Source organism: Anguilla rostrata, chromosome 7 (assembly GCF_018555375.3).
Source record: "Anguilla rostrata isolate EN2019 chromosome 7, ASM1855537v3, whole genome shotgun sequence".
NCBI lineage: Eukaryota > Metazoa > Chordata > Actinopteri > Anguilliformes > Anguillidae > Anguilla > Anguilla rostrata.
Window position 1 is genome coordinate 4,087,501 of NC_057939.1, and position 24,492 is coordinate 4,111,992.

A 24,492-nucleotide genomic window follows, 5' to 3' on the forward strand; every position below is an offset into this window, starting at 1 on the left:
TACAATACAAATAGGCCTTGTAAATAAAGCTAATCGGTGCAAAATTAGCCACAGCTTAACACACACAGCTTAATGTGTCACCTGTGGTGGAATCACATTCTCTCCAATACCTGCCTACAAAATCATACAAAGTACTGTTAGGATGCAAACTTAATTGTGCATGAACACATACATTTGTATTTGTATTGGCTCTTAATGTAAGCAGCTTAGGTGGGAATGGTGCAACATTGCAAGTTATACATAGTTTAGTTGCAGGTGTTGCGGTTATGGCGTGAAATGCAGTCTTAGAGAGAGGTGTCTGCTGGTGGGTCGGGTCGGTTCTGTTCCTGTGACCTCACGCCCGCCATGCGGACCTGAGCCGGTCTGCTTCCTTAACTCCTCCCACATCTCCCCTTCGTCACCATTCACCTGCCCTTCATCCTGAACAGCGTGGCGCTCTTCTACAACTTCGGGAAATCCTGGAAGTCCGACCCGGGCATCATCAAAGCTTCTGAGGAGCAGAAGAAGAAGGTAATAAACTTAAGGGCGTTTGTTTGTTTGTTTACTTGGTAGAGCCAAATTAACAGTGGTGTTCATTTTCTGTTGCAAAAACCTCGAATTGCAAGCGACAGTTATATCCATGATAAAGGGTAATTAGAAAGACAGCTGCTAGTTTTGTCAGTTATTTTTCAGGTTGTGTGTTGTGTTCAGAATGCTTCAGTAATGTTGCCTGCCTGAACAAGTACCTGTCTGTTTCTTTTTAGCATCCGCCACAACAACAATTCAATTTTTTTTCTCCTTCCAGACAATTGTTGAACTGGCAGAGACGGGCAGTTTGGATCTGAGCATATTCTGCAGTACCTGTTTGGTAAAGACCCTAATTAACATGTCTTTTTTTGAGAGAGAGAGAGAATTTTCTTAAGATGATTAGATCCTCAGATAAAGTACTTTATTTTGAACACAGAAGTTTAGTTTTTATAACGTACGGTTACGTTTGTCTTCCAGATACGGAAGCCTGTGAGGTCCAAACATTGCGCTGTGTGCAATCGCTGTATTGCCAAGTTTGACCACCACTGTCCCTGGGTAGGCAACTGTGTAGGTGAGTAACCGGGGCATCTATTTCTCACGCAGCACTCAGACACTGCCAGTGGAGTACTCACAGGCAGCTAAAACTCCGCCCATCGTTCCCCTGAATTATTCCTGAATTTGCCTGGGATTCCCATCCCCTGAATTACTCATGAATTAGCCTGGGATTCCTGTCCCCTGAATTACTCCTGAATTAGCCTGGGATTCCCGTCCCCTGAATTACTCATGAATTAGCCTGGGATTCCTTTCCCCTGAATTACTCCTGAATTAGCCTGGGATTCCCGTCCCCCTGAATTACTCATGAATTAGCCTGAAATTCCTGTCCCCCTGAATTAGCCTGGGATTCCCATCTAAGCAGTTACACATGGCCTTGTTTAAGAATACCTCGCTCCAGAATTCATTAGCAGACTGGTACATTGAAGCATACGTGGGATTTAATTTAAGAGGTTAACCACCGTGAAATTTATGTTTTTTTTTTTTTTTTGCTTCACGGTATAAAGGCATTGAAGGAGGAGCAGACGTCGCTTTAGCAAATATTTGTTCATAGTCCCTGAAAGAAGGATAATTGAGGAAATTGATTGCAGAGGGGTTGCTTGTGCCCTGTGTTGTGGAAAACGATCCCCAAAGAGTCCCTTTTAAACGCGAGTTTCGCACCACACGGGCTGTGTGATTTCCTGCGTCCTGCAGGGGCGGCAGTCTCTCCCTCTCCCTGTGGTCCTCTGCCTTGTTTGGTAGCTGTTCATAGTGAATGCAAGAGGGAATCGGGGAAAGGTGAGGTGTTGCAGGGATGGAGAACGGTTTTGAAGTAAGAATTCTCGGTTTTGGTCTCTCGTAAAGGGACTCAGAGCTTTGAGTCACACAGTCCAGTTTGAAGGCTTAGTCATGCTGTATTTAAACCGCTCGCCTCGATTTATTGCAGAAACCCTGAAACACGTCAAACTCACTATTTAGCCGCACTGACAAACGTTTTCGACAAGTGTCTGCAAGCTTTATAAATTATTCCAGCGACTGGACTTCTAGTTCTGTGATCTGCCGTCAAGAAATCCAATTAAGCAGCGTGCCTTGCAGGCAAATAAATGATTTTAGTTTTTTTTACATGCACTCAATATGTAATGAGAATTTGACTGCAGGGCTACATTCTGTTGTCCAGTGTGCAGGTTTCCATACAGTATTTAGACAACCTTGTATGATTCCATGAATACTAAATCTAAATCCAACATTTGGATTGTTTCCTCATTTTTTTCCCCATAATGTCTGTTAAGAGAATAAAGATTGATGTCTGACTGTCCACCACATAAGCTGACAAGGGGTTTTTTCCATTGTCTGGCTTTTTGACGATAAAACTTTTTTCCTCTCTGAGGAGAGGAGCCTGGCCAAAGTGGGAAAACGGCGAGATACGGAAAAGAGACCCGATTCACCCGTCTTTTGTGTGTGTGTGTGTGCACGCTTTAGGAAGTGGGAACCACCGCTACTTCATGGGGTACCTGTTCTTCCTGCTCTGCATGATCTGCTGGATGATCTACGGCTGCATCTGCTGTAAGCGACGCCTCGTTGCCTCGTTGTGTTACTGTGTCTGCATTCTCCCTCCAACTGATGTCCCCCTCCTCTCCTGTTATGCTGCACATCTGAAATGGGGAGTGGAGTACGTCCTGTGGGTGTATAATTAACTCAATAGAAGAATTAAGACACAGGGAAAATAATAATAATAACGTTTCCGCTCCACTCCGTCCCAGATGGTGAGCAGGCCTGTAATTTTCAGGTTGTGAAGGCCAAGGCCGCTACTGCAATACAAAGTAGAAAGAATTTGGCAAAAGCTCAAAATAAGAAAACCAATTCTTTGGCAGTAATATTGTCCTAGGCCATAGTAGGAAGGGAAATGTATTGGTATTATATTAAGTCAGGCTGTTGTAATCACCTTGAAGAACAGTGTGAAAACATGGCCTGTAGACCTGTCCATTCATAGCATCTGCCCATATGCCCCCCCCCTTCCTCCCCCCCCCCCCAGACTGGAGAATCCACTGTGCCACCACTTACACCAAGGACGGCTTCTGGACCTACGTGACGCAGATCGCCACCTGCTCGTCCTGGATGTTCTGGATGTTCCTCAACAGCGTCTTCCACTTCATGTGGGTGGTGGTGCTCATCATGTGCCAGATATACCAGGTGAGTATCCACCACAGACAGGTGACTGATCTGATTCCAATCTCCAGCGCTCAATCAACAATCTCTGTCTCTGTCTTTACGCACTTTCGCCAAATTCATGCACCTTGACCTATGTTTGTCATTCTAAAATGTGTTCAGGACTTTTCTGGGTGTGGTGTTCTTTTCTGTGTGGGGAAGGGTGGGTGTGGCCACAGAGCTAGCCTGCGAAGAAGTCCAGATACAGCGAAGCAAAAAGACAAGCTGACACAAGTTGGAACCTTGGAGTTGCTTCTCCCGGGTGGCGTCTGCTGAAGTTCCCCAAGGGGATGAAAAGCGACTCTGGACCTCCATTTAACGCTAGCTCTCTTGCTCTCGTTACCGTTGCCCACAGACGCCGAATTCCTCAGACACCATCGAACCTCATTAAACCCTGTGCTTTGAGGCTTGCATATGCCAGTGGGTTGCCGGGTTTGTGGGAACAAAACTCCACCCAGCCATGCGAAAAAACGGGCTCCTGATCCAAGCCTTTGCACACTGATACTGCTCTTGGCATTCAGCTGCAATAGATGACATGGCTCATGGTCTTCCTCCTCCTCTCCCCAGATTGCCTGCCTCGGTATAACTACAAACGAGAGGATGAACGCCAGAAGATACAAGCACTTTAAAGTTACATCAACGTCCATAGAGAGTCCCTTCAAGTGAGTATTTATTGGAATGAGTAAACCAGAGTCCCTACGAGTGAGTAATTATTGGAATGGGTAATCCAGTGGCTCAAAGTGAGTATTGGAATGTTTAGAGTCCTTTTGAGTAATTATTGAAATAGGTAAACAACAGACAACGAGGAAGTCCTCCATTTTATAGCAGGTTTGCCCACATTCCTCTTGTTTCTGTCCACGGGTGGTCTGCACGCTCCAATGAACTCATGTTGGCCAGTTCAGCCCAGTGTTTTTTGCAGCTATGTGACTAGGACAAACATTTCTGAGGCTCTGGAAATGGGGTGATACAGTTAGTAGAAAAAAACGGTTTACCAGTTTTTTTCTTTTTCTGAACCTGCAGGGGTTACTGCTGCTTGTAACTTCTATGTTTCATACCAGGAATTAAGAATTGAGGGTGCTGTTCATGGAGAACAGTAGGTCACTCTATAAGACTTACACCCTGTTCTCTCTGCCTTATCCCCCCCTCCCAGCCACGGATGTTTCCGGAACCTCATAGACTTCTTCGAGCTGCGCTGCTGCGGCCTGTTTCGGCCGGTGGTCGTGGACTGGACCACGCAGCACTCGATAGACTACGACCAGACGTCCGGGTCGGGCTACCAGCTGGTGTAGGACGTCCGAGGAGCGGGGCCCGGCCCGGGGGGACCGCCACCCACCCTCTGTGGGGGGGTCAGCGGAGACGAGCATGCTGTTACAGGACACGACGACACGACGCCACAAACCCACGCCCGGAACGCCGGAGGCACCTCCCTCTCCAGATCTCCTCGTTCCCCCACCGTCACGGACAGCGCGCACCTGCCAGCTGTGTGGGGCAGGAGACCCAGGAGGGAGGGGAGGAGCCAAAAAAAAAAAGGGATTTATTTGTCCTCTGTATGGAGAGGCATGCATTGCAGCACACTTATGCTTTGTTTTATTTTAATTTCTTTTTGCCATCAATTATCGTGTTCCCTTCCGTTTTTTTGTTGTCCTTTTAAATGTTTTTAAATATTTTATGCCTGAAGTTCAGTGGGAAAAAATATCCAAGGAAGCTCTAGGAGACTTGCTTCAAGGATGGTGTGCAGTATTTTGCATAACAGACTGCCTTTTGGGAGGTCTGGGGAACAGGGCGTGTCTGGCTAAGGGTTCTGTTTTTATGCAGTTTCTGGTGAGGCGAGGAAGTCTGGCTACGGTTATGTGGGGTCAAGCAATTGCCCCCAACACACAGTGCAAATGAGTCTCACCAATACTGTGGAGTTCAGATAATAATGTGACAGAAGTTAGAAATCGAGGATGTGGTTCGTTTTTTTTTTTAGAGTACTCTTTAGAGGACAAAACTATGAGGGAGTGCAGGTGTAAGTTATAAAGAAAAAAGAGGAAAAAATAATGTCTTGTATATTTATTTAAAAATATTTTTTATAGACAAGTGAAGTCATGGTACCATCTGTTTTATGTTAGTATTCATTTTAATATTTTACTGTGAAAACATCCCTCCTAAGATCGAAAATAGCTTGACAAGGTGTATGCATATATGTGTATGCACGTGTGGATGTGTGTGAGTTTGTGTGTGCAACACACACACACACACAGAGACTTTATATATACAAATACATTTGTTTGCATGTGCATATCAGTATGCTGTGCATAGCTGCAAACATACTGACGTGACTACACTTTTCGTCCGATGTTCATTGTGTCAACACTCAAGAACCACATAATTTTATGGAATGGTGGTAAGTTTACAATTCCACGTTTTTATTTATTTTTTGTTTTTTTTTTTTATTTTTGATTTTGTGTCTTTTTTCATTTGGCTGCATGTTTGCCTGATTGTATGATGCACTGATTACCTTCCATTACTTCCGGGAAACACTTCCATGCGTTTACAGAGGCGGGAAGCCCTAGGCGGGACGTCCGGGGCGTGATGTTCAGTGGACACATCACGGCTGCCAACTCTTGTCTTTTGTTCCTTTTTTTTTTTCCATTTTATTTTCAGTTGTTTTTTTTTTTTTTCAGAAGAATGAACTGTAAGCAGCAGCCCACAGAGTTCATACCAATGTAAAGAATGTGTATCTGTACATAAACTACCCCCCCCCCCCTTCTGTGAGTGACCTTCGTCAGTGTTAGCTGAAGCTGCTCATTTTATGTTCGTCCCCAACAAAATCTAAAAGTAACCTACAATACAACTGTGTGACTAGCTTTTAGTAACGTCTAACACTGCTGTGCAATAAGCATTCAACCCCCAGGCACTCTGCATGTGCGCCATGTTTGGAAATCGGGTTTTTTCTCGTACACGGCAAAACGTTCTGGTTTTAGTCAACTCCTAGGTCCCGGAAGGACTGCGGCGTACTGCTCTTGGACTGAAATCCTATCATAGCGTGATGTACTCAGATTTAAATGCATTCTTATCACAGTTGATTCCACGGAACGTTTTGCTGTGGGCATTTGTCACACTAATATCTGTCTGATGGCTGCCCCAGACCCCTCGTCTGAGGGAGCCTAGCGTCTGTAAATAATCACTGTCCAGTAGCTGCAGCTCAAGCTCCCCCCTCTGTAGGAGTACGTGTCACAAATCATGCAGGTGCAGCTAATTTGCAAGCGCCTGACGTCAGCTGTCCCCCCCTGTTCCAGAGGTGTAAATATATTTGAATGTTCTGTATGGAGGGGGGGGGGCGAAAAAAGAACAGCTGTGGCCATTTTTTAGTCTTTTAGGGTCGATGTTGGATTCTTTCATGCCACTGGAGGTCCAAGACTGCAAAGAAAGTCATAAGGGAAGCAAGATTTTTTTGGATCTGTGCATTTGATTCCGTCCTCCAAATCCCGCCCTCCTGCACTTGTTCCAACGTTCTTACAGGCCACTGGAGCCTTTTTAAAGTCAACTGTGCAGTCTGTAATGTATGCAGTTCTCCATTTTGTAGCCCTGTCTCTTGTAGGGTTTATGGGATGCGCTCAGTCCTCCACCCCGGTCCTCGAGAGCCTCAAAATGGCAAAGTCAACCACCTCAGACCTGGAAACCCAGCTGAGGTGAGCTAACGGTTCATCGGCTGCTTTTATTGGTCAGTTACGTGCTGAGAGACAAGCAAATCAACCTATCCCGTGGCTCCTCAGGCCTGGGTGGGAGGACCTCTGAGTTGACAGCTAAATGACCATCAGGCGCAATGCAGATAGATATTCCCTAGTAAAATCCCTCTCTCCACCCGAAATGGCAGAAGCACATTAAACTGAAAGATGATCCACCTCCCAATGCTGCCTGCATATGCCTTTATACAGGTTCATTAGCCACATGTTCTCTTCAGACACGTACTGGGCATAGTAGAATTTTATTGGGTTTCATAATAAAAACGTTTAAATGTGAAAAAAATCCACACAATTCCCCTTGTTTTATTTTTAAGCATGGTGATTCAACAACAGCAGTATTGGAATTGGTTGCATCTGAAAAAGAACTCACAAGTTGATCCCCTTGTACTGAACAGAACTTTGAACTTTAAAACCTGGACAAGTAAGACCAAGACCAGTAAGCTTTCATTGATGTCCTTTGTGCATCTGCACAAATATTTTATAACGTGAATGTTATGCTCAAGGTCGGCATCAAAACAGCATCTAGACCAAACATATCTGAGCAGCAAAAGACCCCATGTTCTTTTCAAGGCTCTTGATATGAAGTGTACTCTCCAGTTCTTCTGCTCTTCCCATTTGAAGAAAAGTTAGCTCCTGTCCCCTTCAGTACCTTACGATCTTGGTTCCCACCCCACCTCTTAATGTGTAAAATTGCTTTAGATCTAGTATTTTTCCCCCTTAACACATTGTGCACCAACATGTTGGGGCAAAATGTTATAACTGACTGGTTTGATTTAACAGGTTGCTAAAATAAATACGACCTTACCATGCAAGTGTTAGACTGATGTTTGGATGTGTTCCATGGCTGACCTCCCCAGAGAATGCAAGAGCTGCTGGGAACTGTACCATGGGGAAGATATGAGATCCACTGAACTAGAGTATCATATATATGCTAATTTTTGAGACTCATAAAAATGTTGGATCTGATGAGACCATGGATGGCATGCTCCAAGCTTTGACATGTTTGAGTTTTACATATGAAGTGTTGGGAATCCAAGCAACTTCATGACAAACGGATCCAATCCTGTACTTTGGAATGGGTTTATTAATTTCAATGTGGAAAAACTGAAATTTTCTTTTTGTACAGAAATCCCAGCTCCCACCCCCCCCCTCCCCCTCCCCCCACACACACACACTCCCAAAAGCAAACGGGTTTCACAGTAAATGGAGAAATTTACATAGGCACGTTTTTCCGAGCGGGGCTCTCCGTAGCGGTACTTTGGCGCACTCTGCTATTGGGCGTGGACCAGGGCCCCAGCCCCCTGACCATAGCCAAATCCTTTGGGTCCGAAGTTCTTGGCGTAACAAGCTGGAAAAGAAAAGAAGCACTCATGTTGAATTGTGTATCTATAAAAAAATAATAATCTTAGTCAGGAAAATATGGGCTTTCAGGTTTTCAGTGCTGCTAAACCTTGCTCATACTCCGTAAAAAGTCTTTCATAAGTTTTTAAACATCGACGTGACTGAAACCAGCTTAACTGAACCAAAAATATATATCGCTCATTCACATTTACCTTGATCAGTTTCTGTTATGGTCTGCATATAGTTTACTGGGAAAAGATAGGACTCCATACTGTTCACAGACAGCTGTTCACGGATGGGTGACACTGCTGTGGGATCCTGGGACGTCACATTATTGTATTATGTATGAAATACCCAACATGCTCGGCTGCATAATGAACTGACAGTTATAACACTGCAAGTCATTAAATCATTAAGTGTACCCACCTACTAACCAAGGAGAACTATGGCACCATTCACGGGCCCAGTATTCCAATCTCACAAATATGACCCTTGTGTTCCAGCACGGTATTCCACACTTTGCCTTGTCTTTGACCTTTTCCGATCTCTGAAACAACGCACCTATTGTAGCAATCATCCCACAAGATTCAAAAAATTGTCAACGGCAGGAAAATTACTCAATTAACATTTAACTGAATAGATGTTTATGTTTATGTTGTTGAGAGTCTGCATGTGACTACAATCCCTCCTCTAGGTGAAGTCACACAGTGGCAGTGCCATCCAGCCTGTAGCAACCAGCAAGTGAAGCTGCAGGCAGGAATATCATTACATGGGACATGAAATCCTGATTTACATCCACCCTGTGAACTCGACTGCAGGCCACAGCTATCTGAAAGCACGTATGCCCTAATCATCATTGTTTATGGAAAGAACAATGGGTAATGTAGTGCTTATTCTTTTTGGATCCTTCATGTGCACCCTTAGGGAGAGGGTTAGGTCTTTCCATAAGCAACGAGGCTCAGTGCACATGTGTTTAATAATAGGTGTGGCCAACAGCTGAGTTCAGCGTGGCTATAAATCCAGATTTTATGCCCTGACACCTCTTTTTCTGGTGGGAGAACCAGAAAAGAGGTGTCAGGGTGTGGCCCTGAGGGGAACACCTTCTCACCTTTACAGTAGATCTCTCCGTCCTTCTCTGTCTGAGTTGTGGACTCCAGGCCCTTCCCACACTTGGCACAGCGGAAGCAGCTCTTGTGCCAGGGCTGTGGGTAGAGAGAGGGGTGTAGAAGAGTGAGGTCACCAAAAAACTTTACTTTACCAATATAATTAATACAAACACGGCTCGCACACACCAATGTCAATACATAAGAGACAGTAAGCCAGCTGACAGAGATGAGTAAATTTCACTACACAATTTAAAAGCACTGGACTTTTTTCCCCCGCGTTTCATTTAAACGTGCTGCTTATTCTAACAGCTGCTTATATTTACGTATCCGGGCTGTGAACAGCCAGCGTCTGTCGAACAGGTTGCTCATTTTAAAATGAACATTTCTCACTTCCTCAAAATTAATAAACCATTTCACGTGCTGTTGGTTGTCATATTAATTTAGTGCTGCGTTGTCTAACACTGTCAGACACATGATAAGTCATTCAAGTCATTCAAGAATCTTCTAATTCACCCAATTAAGCCGTGATTTAATTATTAACTGAGCAGCAATGCAGTGATTGATCGACAAGTGGCTTGAAATAGAGGCTCCGTCATCCCCTTGGTGGTGGAGGACTGAAATACACATGAAATAACAGCCAAAGATTTTCTCTGGGCCCAATATACAGCAATGACCCTTTCCAAGGTAGAGCCATAGAGGACAAAAATTTTCCATGTAGTTTCATCTCCAAAATCCCGGTCTTCAAGTATAGAGTTAATGTGTCCCTCTATTGCCTTAGTGTACAGAGAGAGGTCTTCCAACTATAGGCCCTGGTTTTTGGAGTCCTGACCACAATAGGCCAGTTGAGAGGACCATGCTAGATGCTATCCAATCATAAGACGACGACCAAGAAACGTGACCAAAACTCTTGAGTTTAAAGGGCAAAACCGCCTATTTACACCTGCACATTTACATCTGCACATTTACATCTGTACATTTACACCTGCACATTTACATTGATATCAACCTGCAACAAATGGGATGCCATTACATCTGTCTGACAGAGACCACCAGAGTCACAGCTGCACGTTTCCACACCATCTGTTCCGTGAGCAAGCGCCTGGAGCAGCAGTGTCGGAGGGAACTGGAGCCGCGGAAACAGGGACTGCTGTATGAACATTACTGGACGGGGCCAACTGACATCATTTTGAATCACAGCAGGGGGGGACTGCAGGTGGCTTAAGTTTAAAACTCATCTTTCTGGCTCCCTCCCTCCTCCCTCCTCCCTCCTCCCTCCTCCCTCCTTCCTCCTTCCTCCTTCCTCCTTCCTCCTCCTCCCCCTCCTCCCTCCTCCCTCCTTCCTCCTGTTCCTCACCTTGCCCGCACTCGCCCCTCCTCCCCCCCCTCCCTCCTCCTCCTCCCTTCTCCTCCTCTTCCTCATCTTCCCGCCCCCTCCTCCTCTTGCCCGCTCCCGCCCCCCCTCCTACTCCTCCTCCTCCTCCTCCTCATCCTCCTCCTCCTCCTCCTCCTCCTCCCCCTACTCCTCTTCCTCACCTTGCCCGCTCCCACGATCTTCTCGGCGGCGTACACGGACTCCCCGCACCGGGCGCACTTCTCCGAGCCGCCGAACTTCTGGGCGAACTTGGACGGGTTGGGGTTGGTCGTGGGCCGGTGGCTGTGTGTCCTGGGACGGAGAAATCAGGCGCTTGTTAACCACTCCCCATTAGCCCAGCAGCCCCTGGTCTGGGGGGGGGGGGGGCCAGGGGGGGCTGCAGGGCGGGGAGGGGGGGTTAGCGGGACTGAATGGGCTGTATTGTGTGTAGATTTAGGTCACCAGTGAAGGGACAGCAGCTTGCATAACACCACTTCTCATAACAGGTCACCTGACGCCCCGGGCTCAGGCTCCCGGTAAACACACCCTGGGTGAGGCGCCTGTCTGCTCCTAAAGGAGCGAGAGCCAACTGGAACCCCCTCTGCAGATCGACTGTACTGACCCCGCTGAAAGACCCCCAACCCTGGGCAACACAATGCACTGCACCGTAATTCAGCCCGTTCATTAGATCCTGACAAAATGAGTCCTCAATACTCTCTTTAGTTCAAAAGTGGAGGGGGGGGGGGGGGGCTACAGTGTATAATCCAAAATAGAGCCTTTGCAGCCAACTGATCTCTGACGGGCACTCAAAGAAAACATTCCTCAGAAACGCTTTTTTTCCCCCTTTTTTTGGGGGGGGGACACTGAAACCGCAGAACACACACAGCCGCGGGACACACTCACTCCTCCGGTTTGATCCCCAGCCTCTCCCCCCGGTCCATGTTCAGGGTCCCGGCGCCCTGGCCGTACCCGTACCCCTTGGGCCCGTACTTCTTCCCGTAGCAGGACTTGCAGTAGATCTCCCGGTCGTGGATGGCCAGCGTGTGGCTGTCCAGCCCCTTCCGGCACACCACTGCAAACAAGAGATGGCGAGGTCGAGGGTCAGGGGTCAGGGAGCTAGCCTGCCCAGACAGCTCAGGGACCAACAGGAGCGTCAAGCGGCATATTTATCTTCCTGTTCAAGGACTCTACCGCGAAATTCCACAAATTAACAACATAAAACAAGCGTCTGAGGGTCATAGTCTATGACCTTGCATTTATGTTGCTTCAAAACAGACACCTTGTATCTTTCACCTTCAAAACTGTTGATATACAGCATAATATAAACAAACAGACAAAGAGGATATTAAATCGCACAGCAACGCCATTCCCAAAAGGTCGACAATTTTCTTGCATCACTGCTGGTCTTTCAATCACAAATACAAGCACTTGGTTTAGTCTACTGTGTATAATACCACATATCTTCCAAGTAAGACACCATGGCAAACTTTATTACTTTATATAACTTTATAAAAATGCAACCAACAAGGTCGTTGCTACTCACAAGCTACCTTAATTCATTGTAAACCTTTTTTTCTTTTTGTTGACATTTACTCCTTTTTGACCGAGTAACATTTATACAGAAAAACATGTTGACAAGCTCGACAGTGACTCAGTGACCTGGATTAGCATGTTGCGCGTTTGTCACAACATCTGTGCCTGCCAGGCCTGCACAGCATGGAGAACCGGCCCTCTTACATCAGCCTGCATGCTACGGCACGTTACAGAACACACTGGACAGCCTGTTCCTCATTACAGCAATCATCCAGCGACGTCTGAAGCGCTCCATCAACTGCCGCAGGCAACGCCGTGCAAGATTAACAGACACACGCCACAGCACATCTGTTACAAGCAGAGCCTTCTGTAGCTGCTCCTCCGTGCTAATTTTCACCGTTAGTGTGAGGACGTCATTGTCTCTCCAGACTGTACGGTCAAGGCGTATGACCAAACCGTCAAGCGGCACAAACTGGAAGCGTTCGTGGCCTCAATCGCCAAGGGTTTCCACCCAAAGACATAAAAGAACAGTTTTGGTGGCTTGAAGCGCATTGGGCATCTTCTTTACAGCTGTAACTTAATTCAGCGTGAGTGTCCAGTGTGTATACATGTACATGTTCTTTATGTGTATACACACTGGACACTCAAGCTGAATTAAGTTACAGCTGTAAAGAAGATGCCCAGTGCGCTTCAAGCCACCAAAATAAAGGAGGACTGTATAGGTGCTCACCGCTCAATAGCCTGGACGGTCAAACTGCGGTAAAAACTATTCCTGATGCGGACACTTCACAGGGGTTGGCGCAAAATAAGGAACACTGGAGCCCCTATTTCAGGCCAGTCTCTTGTTTTTTTTTTTTTACTTAAGTTTCAGCTGCTTAGATAAAGTTTCAAACAGCCCTTTACATAAGGCATTCCTCGCTCTATTCACGGTGACTACGTAAAAGCAGGACTAGTGACCAATGACCGCACAGCGTTCTGGAGCCCGTGGAAGAACTCACATCCTGCTCACAGTGACCTCGCAGCAGCAACACAATGAGAGACGCAAATTGCATTGTTCGCTGTCAGTGATACTCATGTTACAAGGAAATGTAATTACGCCTTCCTTTTCCATTCTCCAGCCACCGGAAATGGCATAAACACCTGGTTTCAGATGTGCACGGTGGCGAGAATACCATTCAGTTTTGATATATCGTGTTTTTTTGAACTCAGGAAATGCGTGCACAGCTAACGATTCCATTTTTGTGTACATTGACAGGTGAAGCCATTTGTAATTCAGTTAAACTGACCAAACCCAATAATAATAAGGACTATTACTCTTTTACTATAATATTATGAATAACTATTTGTATAGCACCTTTGGTACAAAGGATGAATCACAAAGTACTTCACAGAACATAAGAGTACAACAAATGGAGCATTTAACTATGAGTGTAATAAGTCAAAGAACAGTGAAAGGACAAAGAATATACAATAAAAATAACAGAAAATATAAAAGCGTACCGATAAAATATAAATAATAAGGGGACTACAAACTACTGACCCACTCAGACAGCAGCTGTGCAATCCTGCTTAGCAGTGAGCACAGGCCTTTTAATGAAATTAAACTGCGTGTGAAGGAGAAGAGAGCTACTCACTGCAGAGAAAGCAGGACTTGTGAAAGCTCTTCCCATCGCACTGCACCTCCTCGGCGTGGTACACCTTTCCCTGGCATGCCTCGCACGTGTTCCCGCCGCCCCAGTTCGGCATGTCGACGCTGCGGAGAAGAGACGTGTAAAGGTTCTGTCTGTGAAGAGGAAGTAGAGGTATGCACTTCCTCCTATCTAATTTTTGAGCAGAAGCGGACACGTCAGTGACAGCGTCCCATCTATGTGAAGCGCCTGTCGAAAACAAACGCCCCACAAATATTTGTGTGGGCCTTGAGGACGATCCGGAATCCTCGGTTGCTTTGCACAAAACAAGACTGCCAACGACGCACTACAATTTAGAACATCGTATGGTCGCGGTGGATTTTTGTGCGAAGCCTTTCCCAATACAAGTTTGTGCCGAGTTAGCAATGTACAGTGGCCTAAATCTCAAATCAGGCATAGGATCATTCATTAAACGAATGTGAGCGTTTCACGTGTAGCCTGACTTCATAAACATGCACATCACTAAGTGGGAATGGTTTTACTCTAATTCCATTTAGTAGTGGGGTGAAACTGAATCTGGAAACAACTCTCCCATCAGCATTCCAAGAGTGGTATTATACATTTGAAAGAAACGTGGGTTATAACCAAGTATGCTGCCGTTTTTAATCCGTCCCAACCACAGGCCAGCACGACTCATTAATCGGGCAGGAAAACAGGGACGTTACGAAATAACCCGTCCTCCCCATCCGCTCTATTACAGACCGTGATATGCTCAAACACAGAAGATCAAAAGGGGATAAAGATTTAGGTTCCCACAGGGATTCGTGAAAGTAATGGGTTTTCCTTCACGACAAAATCCGAAAGATCTGTGGTTATAGCCTTTTGATATATTTGGTTTCTTACCAAAGGTATTTTTAGTTTTACCATTTCTTTACTGCCACTGTCTTTATTGGTGAGTATTCTAAACTGGAATCCAGAAATGTAGCCTATTATTATTTTGAGGGAATAATCCATGGTAACCACACCGCGTAGAACATAGCAACCACTCAAGTTTCTACACAACGCTCTAGCTCACTTGTTTAGATTCACAATCAGTCCGATTTTTGGAGGAAGAATTTTGATCTTTCAAATGGCAAATCTGTCGCTCAGCTCAGTTAAGTGAAATGTACGAAATCACAGAATCAGCGACTAACAACCTGCCGTGAAAGAAAACGTACTGCGCGCCAAGTAACGGCCGCAAAGATTTTTCATTAATTTTATTTTTTATTTCAGATTAGTAATTCGATTTTGTTAGGCTACCGTAAATAGGCTACACATGCTAAATGAATTCGAATGTTCACGGAAGAATTACTCATTGAGGCTACTGTTGTAAATAAACATGACTTTTCCAGACAGATGAGTTGTAATAACGTCACAGGAAACGATGACTACAAGTCTGCAGGCCCTCGCAGACAGGTGCCCAATCAATCAGTTTGTCCAGTCGCTTCACCGTTCACGGATCACAAAAGTTATGTTAAAAATACATTTAGTCTCTCTATAACGTAGGCTACAATCGTAATAGCATGAAATCTCAATCTTGCACCTTCCTCCCAGCTGGCTTCTGGAGATGATCCAACGAAAACCAAAGTAGCCTAAGGAAGTCTACGTCAACTGAATTGGTTCAGAAAATGCCCCCTGTACAATGGATTGTTTGTATGAATTCTAGAATATCAACAGTGGCGCCCAAGCAGAACGTCTGCTAAAAGGTAGGCTAAATGTAAAAAAAAAAAAAAAAAAAAACCTATTCAAGTGAAACGTCTCTTGATTTGTTACGTTAGGCTATACCCTAAAATCTACTATGTGTGAACTTAGAAGTACTGCTATATTATGGAACTTGCCGTCCGTGAAAGTAACGTTGATGTTGCATATGGCATGAGAACTACGTTTAAGCATAAATAGCCAAATCATGCAAAGCAGGTCAGCTGCAATAATCGGCATCACGCTGCAAATACTTACACAGATGCAAGTCAGGGGCAAATCGACAGCAATAGCCTTCTGATAATGATGCTTCGAACCAACCAGCACAGCCTACTTCGTATAGTCAACGCGCCGACGTGTGGTTACTGCTTCAAAAATTAAACCCAAAATCGTTAACTAGATTACTGCATTTAGAATCACTGCTAATCGATTAGACCTACTTCGATTGAACAATCGATTGATGTACTCTACAGAAAGGTTGCATATTGATAAAATAATAAAATGCGAGCACATGTATGCTCTTGAATGCTACGCAGTTCTCTGTGAGTAGCAATGTAGTCGAGTAGGAATGACAGACTTCTGGTAACTCCGAACTCGAAATGAATAATTTCGTTGGCGACAAACAGATTTAAATGTTAAAATGCAAGCTAAGGAATGCCAAACCCGCTGAAACGGGTAAAAAAAACAATACTTACACTTCGTAAATGCAGATCGAGCGTTCGTTCCCCGGTGGACCAGTGCGGTATTTTCTGTTAAGTGTGAACTGAACTCGCTGATACTCGCCGTGTGTCACATTTGAAATAGGCGGAGGGAGGGAGTGGTTTGGTCTGGAAACGGGGTGGAGGATTTCACCAAAAACTATGCGTCATGTCGGGACTAGTAGTCTACTGGAAGGCATTGCACTAGACCTAATTGTTTGAGAATATGTATTTTCGCACAACTGGAAGTTGTACCCAGACGATGACGCTGATTGTGAATTGTTCGGTTAATTTACCCCAACATTACACACATTTGACTGGCCTACCTTCCATCACGGCACATACCACAGCATCCTTGAAGTATAGCAAAACGTCACAGCATGGTGCTGCCCAATGGTGTCCAATGTTGTAGCAGTAGTTTTATATAGCCTATGTAATTGTGCTTACTCACACATTTAGACTGCAACATGTAGAAGGGAAAATCAGAAGTTTAGAATGAAATTGACCATAGTCCATAAAGTTGGTGCATAGAGATGACAAAGCAGTGCAGTGTGACTGTACAGACTCCAGACGGCCCTTTGAAATGCACACCACTGTGCAAGTTTACATGTGAACAGCCGCGTTTAACCTAAGTGTCACAAGCCATCATTCACTCTTAGCCCGAAGAGTAATATGATCACACGCAGATGTCCCAGTTCTGAGAAGAAAGCATCTCCCAGTTTCCATTTACAAACACTGTTCGGTCGAAATCAACAGTGAAACAAATCCTTCGTCTACTGTAACATTAAACCTCACAATGACCATTGTGGCCTTACAACTGTGTATCTTGTTCAGGATTTAGTAAATCTTGGAAGAACCTAATGCTGTACAAGTGATGACTGTCTTATATGTTGTGGGGTGTGCTATATGTGATATATAGCATTGGGTCATAAAAAAGGCATAAAAAAGAACAAACTCAAACTTGCAGTAACTTGTGAAAAACATTCAGTCTCTGGCTAATTATTGCAGAGAAGAGCGACCTAGGATGAAACAGCATGGAACCTGATCTGGATGTGGACTCAGTTGTGATTTAAATAGCTAGCCCCCAGGGTGAATCCAGATCCCTCACACACCTGAATGTAGGCTGAGTAATCGGTGTGACTTGTCTCCATACCCACGCTTGCAGACTCTGGGCCTACATGCCTGTACACCACTCAGTCATACAAAAGGCAGATGGTGATTAAATAAACTTCTTGAGATGTGTTCAGAATATCTCTGAGCAGGTCACTCTTTTCTGTGTGTGGAGGGGTGGACGTGGCAACAGAGCAGACCTTGGTCAAATACGTATTTGTTTTGGATTCAAATACTTTTCTACGCTTCTGCTGATCTTGTCTGGTATATTGGAACCAATGAAATACTCTCAAAAAGTGCAAACCCTGCCTTCTGGTCATATCGGCAGGCTCAATTACACCAGGTAAGATCAACAGAGCATGGAAAAGTATTTGAATCCAAAACAAATACGTATTTGACCAAGGTCTGCTACGGAGCCTGTGGGGTGGGATCAGGTAGCAGCAAAGAGTTTGTAGCTAGCTAGCTGCTGCAGTGGCGGAGGTGAAGAAGCAGCGGCTAGCTAGCTACGGACTCTTTGCTGCCAGCAGGACTTGTTCAAAAACCAGTCAATCTAGGAATTTTTGGGTTTCAAAGTTACCTCAAATAGCATCCTGTGCTTCAGATGGTTTGAGCCCCAAGCAGGCCGAATTATTGGACTTCAAACTCAGTGCATGAGGCAGTTACAGATTTTTTTGTCATATAAGACAAACGTAGGCCTATGGCCTTTTTCTTTTTTTTTTGCTTGGTAGCCTGTGAGGGCTAATATAAACAGCACTGTGAGAAGTTTAATTAACTGTTGAAACTGAAATAATGGCTCAACAACACAAGGCAACTGAATATATACTGCCCTAGGCGGTATGAAATTTCGGAACATATTTGCGCCATATGAATATGTGGATTCAAAGTAATACTGTATCTCTATGCAGTAACCTACAGTGTTAAAGGGAAAAGGTCTGTTCTTTTGTTTTCCTCACAAGTATCACTTTTGATATCAAGTAACAATTTGGGCCAGCCTTATAGTTCTTAATTTTTCTCCCACTGTACACATATAGTTGGTAGCATGGAGTAATTGATTATAATCCCAGTGTTTGACGTCTGGTAGCCCCAATAATAGACCTGCCTATTAGTTTACGAAAAAATGTTTACAGAAAATAACTGCTAAATTTCAGCTAAAGGTTAAAAAAAAGGATAAATCTGCAGCTGGAAGATTGCTCTCCAGCGTATTTCCTTGTTGCTGGCTTTGTGGCTATGGATCTGGGCTGGAATGCAAATAATAAGTAATGTCATTCAGAAAGAATTTATGGCAGAGGGAAAAACACATGGAGTGTATGATAATGAGGAACAGATGTGCCAGGTAGGCCGTCGCTCCCAGCCTCCTGTCCTTATATGGTAAAACCGCGTTATCAGGTTGTTATCAGGTTTGAGCGCGCGGTTTAAATAGGCCCCTGAGTTACGTCACAAAAATACGAAATCCTCCACGTGGAGATTATGCTGCGGTTGCTTTCTGCGCGTGCTGTGCTCGGCGCGCGAAGCCTGCCGTAACGAGACACGGCGCGTTTCCACTTTAGCGAATGCGTAAGGGCATCTCGAATTTCCCATTAATACGGAAGGAAACGCTGCGAAAGGCAGTTGTAGACTTGGGGGGTGTCACATCTCAGATGAACGGCTCTTTCTGAAATTAACACTGAGAACGCAGAAACTTGGTTGTTGTTAATGGAAAATCTCAGTACATTTTTAAAAAATGGGACTGACTGTGGGAAACAGTAGCATGGGCGAGGAGGCCTGTTTCAATGAATAGCAGCCTTTTCCCAGGGTGACCTGCTAGAGCTCCACGTGCTGATTATCAGAAAACAGTGGGGTGTGTGTCAGCACACTGTAGCGAAATCTTTCCAAAGGAGCACTTTAACAAAACAACTGAAATGATTATCAAATTTTTTTTTTGGTTGATTGGTTTATATTGCCAGTGAAAACTGTGAAAATTGAAAGAAATAGTCTATAAAGAGGGAAAGGATCTGGGAAATGAAACGTAGAGTATCTGTAGATTCATAAATCAACTGCCACAATAAGGCTGTCTTATTGAATAAAATGTTTATTTTCTTTTCAAAATTTTGTGTAACAATAAACACATTTTTTGGGCAATTGAAAAGTAATTCAAATTATATCAGATTATTAATAGTTAGATCCACATTGGAAAGATTTCATGTTGATTGTCCTATGCATATTTTTCCAAACTTCCTGAAGTTCAGTTTTCAAGTTCTGCTTAGGTTTTTCAAAGTACCACAACATTTCCATTCTTTTGAAAAGATAGCATCTATAGTGACAATGAGTACATAGCACAGCACAGCACAGGTTATTGTTTTGCATATTGGGGGCATTTTGCACATCAAAAGGCATAATACTTCCCCCTAGTAAAGTCCTGTGTAACTCCTCTGAATCTGAACCGCACGCAGGTCTTCTTCAGCAATATTATGTGCCATTGCCACTGAGCCTGAGGGGGAAAATGCACTTTATTGCTAAAATTAGAGGTTTCACATTGTGTTCTGGAATTTCAGATAGCTGCCGGCTTTGTGCAGGAAAATTTTGAGCGAACCTGTTATGTTAATTTATAAGGCTCCGAAATCCAATTCCGTTGCGTTATGTATATGCGATGTTTGACTTACAGTGCTTCATAGGATATGCCTGGCAAAATAATTTGCTGGATTTCGTCCACGGAAACCCCATTTTGTGTCTGAAACCTGAACCAATGTGAGAAGAGTGTGTATGCTTCACTCTCTGTGCGAAGTTGAAAGGTCTTGGACGGTTTTGCTTCTCGTTATTGTAGTGAATGATTTTTAAAAATTGCCAAGGTTGGTTTCATAGCATAACAGGCTTAATGATTGTAGTGTAGCTGATAAGGAGGATCAAGGCTCCATGAACCCCATACTGCATGAAGGTACCAATCTGTCAATCACAGAATGATCTGAGCCAATCAAAAGAGACTGCCTGTAATCTGTCATCAAGACATGTTTTTTTTTTTTTTAAATGTCCAAAAGTCAGTTTGGAACATTTCAGTCATTATGTCCTGGAAATATTCCAAAAGTGACAAAAGATCAAATATTTGGCCCAAATTGGGATTGTACATTTTTTTACAGACTTTCTTTTCATTTTTCCACAATGGGCTTCTTAGAGAACTGGATAACTTCATAGTCATAGTGACTTCATGTTGACCGGTTTGGAATCTTGTTTAATCCAAATCTCCAAAAATAGAGATTGCGTGTGTAAAAAAAAAAAAAAAAAAAATCAATAAATGGTTTTCACAAAATGTCTCCATTGGGAGTGTTTACCAGCGAATATTTTCTTGAAGAACTGTCGGCCATTTCGTGAGTGGACAATACCTTTTTTTATTCAGAAACTGCACAGGCACTCCTCGTGGCAGATCGCCAGCTGCAGAAGAATCCTATTGACTTCGCAGTCGAGTGTGACTCAGCAGGGCACGGCTCCAGCGGAACTCCAGTACTGAGAGTAGCGTGCCTGCTTTTCAGTGCTCATATTAACGGCACAGACGGTTTATGCTTTATCGCTTTCCTGAAATTTAAATGCACGCACGCACACACACACACACACACACACAGACAAACAGACAGACACACACACCCACACGTACACATGCGCACGCACACACACACAGGCAATAGCCAAAAAGCAGGTGTTTCCACCCAGTTGTGGTTCCCTGTGATAATTAAGCAATTAAGATCCCAGCATGCTCAGGGCTGAGTGCAATACTGCCTGCTTGTAACACTGTGGACCTCATGCCAATGAGTTCAATGAACTCAGAAAGTCCAGGGTGATATACTGCCATCTACTGGCCAGAGTGCAGCACATTACATCACCAGGATGAGAAGTTTCCACTTTGATCTATTGATCACAAGAGAAACACAAATACATGCTATATATGTATATATATACACACACACTACATGGTCAAAAGTATGTGGACACCTGACATCCAATATCTCATCCAAATTTATGGTTAATAATATGGAGTTGGTCCACCCTGCTGCTATAACAACCTCGACTCTTCTGGGAAGGCTTTATACTAGATGCTGGAGCATTGCTGCAGGGATTCGCTTCCATTCAGCCTGACGAGCATTAGGCACTGATTGGGCGATTAGGCCTGGCTCGCTGTTGGTTTTCCAACTGATCCCAAAGGTGTTGGATGTGGTTGAGGTCAGGGCTCTGTGCAGGCAAGCCAGTCAATTCTTCCACACCATTCTTGACATTTTGATATGGACCTTGATGTGTGCCCACAGGCATTGTAATGCTGAAACAGGAAAGAGTTTTCCCAAACTGTTAGGGAAGCACAGAATTGTCTAGAATGTGATTGTGCTGTAGCAGTAAGATTTGCCTTCACTGGAATTAAGGGGCCTAGCCCAAACCATGAAAAACAGCCCCAGACCAAGGGGTGTCCAGATACTTTTAGTCATATAGTGTATACTGTATATAGTCAAATGTTCTACAGTCCAAACCTCATGGTGGAACATGGTAGCACAATGATCAGACAAGCGCGTAAGAGAGGGTCTCTCTTGCAACCAAAATAGTTTATAACTTTTTTTTTTATTACAAAGCTTTATGGTTATGTACAGGTGAAACCGATTTTGGTCCATAAAAATAAGTACAGGGTATAGATACAAAGAACAGCGTGGAGGTGTATAACTGAAAACATCTAAAAAGCAGCAGACAACAGTAAACTATTGAAACTAGCAGTGCAGTTACATCAGAAGCAGCAATATATGAACAGTCTGCATTTTAAGGCATAAGAATACAGAAGGGGGAGGGGCCTCTAACGTACAAAAATAGTTGCATATGAAATGTACTGTTCACAAACTACATCTGCAGTTCAAGTTGATAATCAGCACCCTTTGGTGCCAATACAAAAGCTCAAGGGACTGATTCTGAAATCATTCCTGAAATTAAATAATCTATCAACTGTAATTTACAAACACTTTTTTTTATACTTGTATCTAGTACAGTACAAATATTTCTACCCATTTAAAGCACTGGATATTTTTTCACAAGCTGTGATTCAAGTATGTTTTTTTAATTTTTTATCTTGCCTTTCAAAGAGATCGTTTTCAAATCGTCTGTTTTCACGAATACAGTTGCTAATTTTACCCAACTTCACCCTCTCAAGAGTGAAAAGAATTAATGCTACATAACCACACATTTCCTTTAAACAGAACCACAAAACATCCCACACCAATTTGTACAGGTCACATTTTCAAGGTTTTAATACCACCAGTGATATCTCCTTCAGCACATCGACCTACGCTGTGTGCAATGACATTTCGAGACTGGAGATCACACTGGCCTAGGTGGATGGTTGGCATGGTTACAAGGTCACATGACCCTACCCCCATTTTCAGTGTCTCGGTTCTTTAAAAAAAAAAAAAAAAAATTGAAATTCAGACAGTTATGTGCCTAATACTACAACCTTAAAGAGGCATATTTCAGCCTGACAGAGGAAGATGTCTTCCAGTAAATACTAAAGCTATTGCAATTTTGCTCAACTTGCACACCTAAAATTTTAAAAAACTGAAAATGGAAAACCAAGCCAAAACAGCATTATGTAATACCTTAAGAGCATAATTTCATACCCAAAAGACTGCTGCAGGTAGGTGCAAGTATTTAGCGTTTAGAAATAATTATCAGGGATACACCAGGAATATACGTACATTTCCCAGAAAACATTTCAAGTTGCAGAACTGTGCAAAGATGAACCATTCACTTCCTACAAACCTGAAATCATTCACTACAACTTTCACAGCATTACTTTCACAATTTCACATGCTATCCAAGTTCTACGCAGAATGAAATAGTGTTATAGCGTCATTCAAAACAACATTCAAGCTAACAACAGGAATATGAAAATGGGACCTTTTGTGTAACCATGCCACCTGTCCACAAACCAGCAGCCTCTCTCATTTTAATCAAGCTCTTATAATCAACCTCCTCCTTGGACTTTTGGTTAGTAGACCTCCACACACCATTCTCTCTCCCTCCCTCTTTTTCTTTGTCTGTCACTCTCCCTCTCTCTCTCTCCCCCCTCTCTCTTTCTCTCCCCCTCCCTCTATTTCTTTATGTCACTCTCCTTCTCTCTTTCTCTCTCCCTCCCTCTCCCTCTTTCTCCTCCCTCCCTCTCTCTCCCTCCCTCTCCCTCTCCATTAAAGGCACAGACGACAGGCTTCACAGCGAATGCTGCTCATTCTTTCAGGCAGCAGCGGCTGGAGTTCTTCCAGTTCTCTAAAGCGGCACTCGCACTCGCTCTCTCACCACTGGGGGGGGGGGCGAGCGGGCGACACCGCCCGGTGTAAACATTAAGAGCACCATGTGAAATGCATCCTGGGAAGATTGCTTGTGTACATATTTTACTGTTTCCTGTGATCAAACATACTTTTTTTAAAAATAAGAAAGTAGCAATTTTCCTATTATAACCTATACATACACTGAACTGCCACAGTATGACCTATCAAGACACATTCATAAAATCGCATGCAAACGTTAGAAATACTTAGTGCTATCGAATTTGATGGAAGAGATCACATCTTCAAGTCGTTAAAACATAGCATTTTTAAAAAAACGATCCGCCCGACTCCTTTGCACAGTTTAACAAACACATAAATAATTTTGGGATGTTTCTATTGAGGGGCAATGCAGAATTACCCAGGTAGCCATTTCATCTCCGTCAGGGCAGGAATCTTCCACTAGGGGGCAGTGCAACAAACACCGATCACTTGGAAGGGCCCCTGCAGACAGCATAGAGTCCACTCAACGCACTTCAGTAACGTGTCCCCCCGTGGTTTTCTTAGTTACGTACCAAAATCTTAGAAAATATGTACAGTAATTACGAAAAAAAATAGCACCTGCGGCAAGAAATCAGCCAGCGCAGCTGCAGTAGGAAGCAATAGTACTTGATTAGAAAAAGGCAAAACTCCCGGGTGCGGCTGAAGTTGACCCAGGCTGTCCTACGAACTACGCTGTTCAGGTGCAACAAACGCCCAT

At 44.0% G+C, this 24,492-nt stretch overlaps 3 protein-coding genes and 1 long non-coding RNA gene across 8 annotated transcripts in view; 2 read left to right on the forward strand and 2 right to left on the reverse strand.

Annotated features, from left to right (window-relative positions):
* The window catches only part of zdhhc17 (zinc finger DHHC-type palmitoyltransferase 17), a 24,210-nt gene extending 16,956 nt beyond the window's left edge, over positions 1 to 7,254 (forward strand). For both annotated transcript variants that reach the window (XM_064342418.1, XM_064342419.1), the window contains 7 exons: positions 386 to 510; positions 785 to 847; positions 985 to 1,078; positions 2,518 to 2,601; positions 3,071 to 3,228; positions 3,811 to 3,905; positions 4,394 to 7,254. In XM_064342418.1, the coding sequence (XP_064198488.1) occupies positions 386 to 510; positions 785 to 847; positions 985 to 1,078; positions 2,518 to 2,601; positions 3,071 to 3,228; positions 3,811 to 3,905; positions 4,394 to 4,532 (758 nt within the window). In that variant the 3' untranslated portion in view covers positions 4,533 to 7,254. The remainder of the gene's footprint in view (positions 1 to 385; positions 511 to 784; positions 848 to 984; positions 1,079 to 2,517; positions 2,602 to 3,070; positions 3,229 to 3,810; positions 3,906 to 4,393) is intronic.
* csrp2 (cysteine and glycine-rich protein 2) lies at positions 6,669 to 16,521 on the reverse strand. Of its 2 annotated transcripts, none has more exons than XM_064342420.1 (6): positions 16,363 to 16,521; positions 13,937 to 14,055; positions 11,673 to 11,841; positions 10,952 to 11,081; positions 9,421 to 9,514; positions 6,669 to 8,319 (listed from the first exon to the last, which is right to left on the reverse strand). In XM_064342420.1, exons 2-6 carry the CDS (start codon positions 14,046 to 14,048, stop codon positions 8,243 to 8,245), a joined length of 582 nt encoding a protein of 193 aa, XP_064198490.1. In that variant the 5' UTR covers positions 14,049 to 14,055; positions 16,363 to 16,521; the 3' UTR covers positions 6,669 to 8,242. The 2 variants fall into 2 exon arrangements, with proteins under 2 accessions (XP_064198490.1, XP_064198491.1); XM_064342421.1 differs by lacking the exon at positions 16,363 to 16,521 and adding an exon at positions 15,926 to 15,944.
* Positions 15,379 to 24,492, forward strand: part of LOC135258818 (uncharacterized) — a 47,586-nt gene continuing 38,472 nt past the window's right edge. For both annotated transcript variants that reach the window (XR_010331104.1, XR_010331105.1), the window contains exon 1: positions 15,379 to 15,675. This is a non-coding gene — a long non-coding RNA (uncharacterized LOC135258818). The remainder of the gene's footprint in view (positions 15,676 to 24,492) is intronic.
* Positions 22,879 to 24,492, reverse strand: part of e2f7 (E2F transcription factor 7) — a 10,960-nt gene continuing 9,346 nt past the window's right edge. For both annotated transcript variants that reach the window (XM_064342417.1, XM_064342416.1), the window contains exon 13: positions 22,879 to 24,492. This exon is cut by the window's right edge and continues 249 nt beyond it. The gene's annotated coding sequence lies outside the window, so the exon portion shown is untranslated.

Excerpts from the sequence above, each read along its gene's own strand:
- csrp2 (XM_064342420.1), bottom strand. The coding sequence starts at position 14,048 with ATGCCGAACTGGGGCGGCGGGAACACGTGCGAGGCATGCCAGGGAAAG. Across the intron at positions 11,842-13,936 it reads CAAGTCCTGCTTTCTCTGCA|TGGTGTGCCGGAAGGGGCTG; the intron begins GTGAGTAGCTCT and ends TCTTGTTTGCAG. Across the intron at positions 11,082-11,672 it reads CTGGGGATCAAACCGGAGGA|GACACACAGCCACCGGCCCA; the intron begins GTGAGTGTGTCC and ends TCTCCGTCCCAG.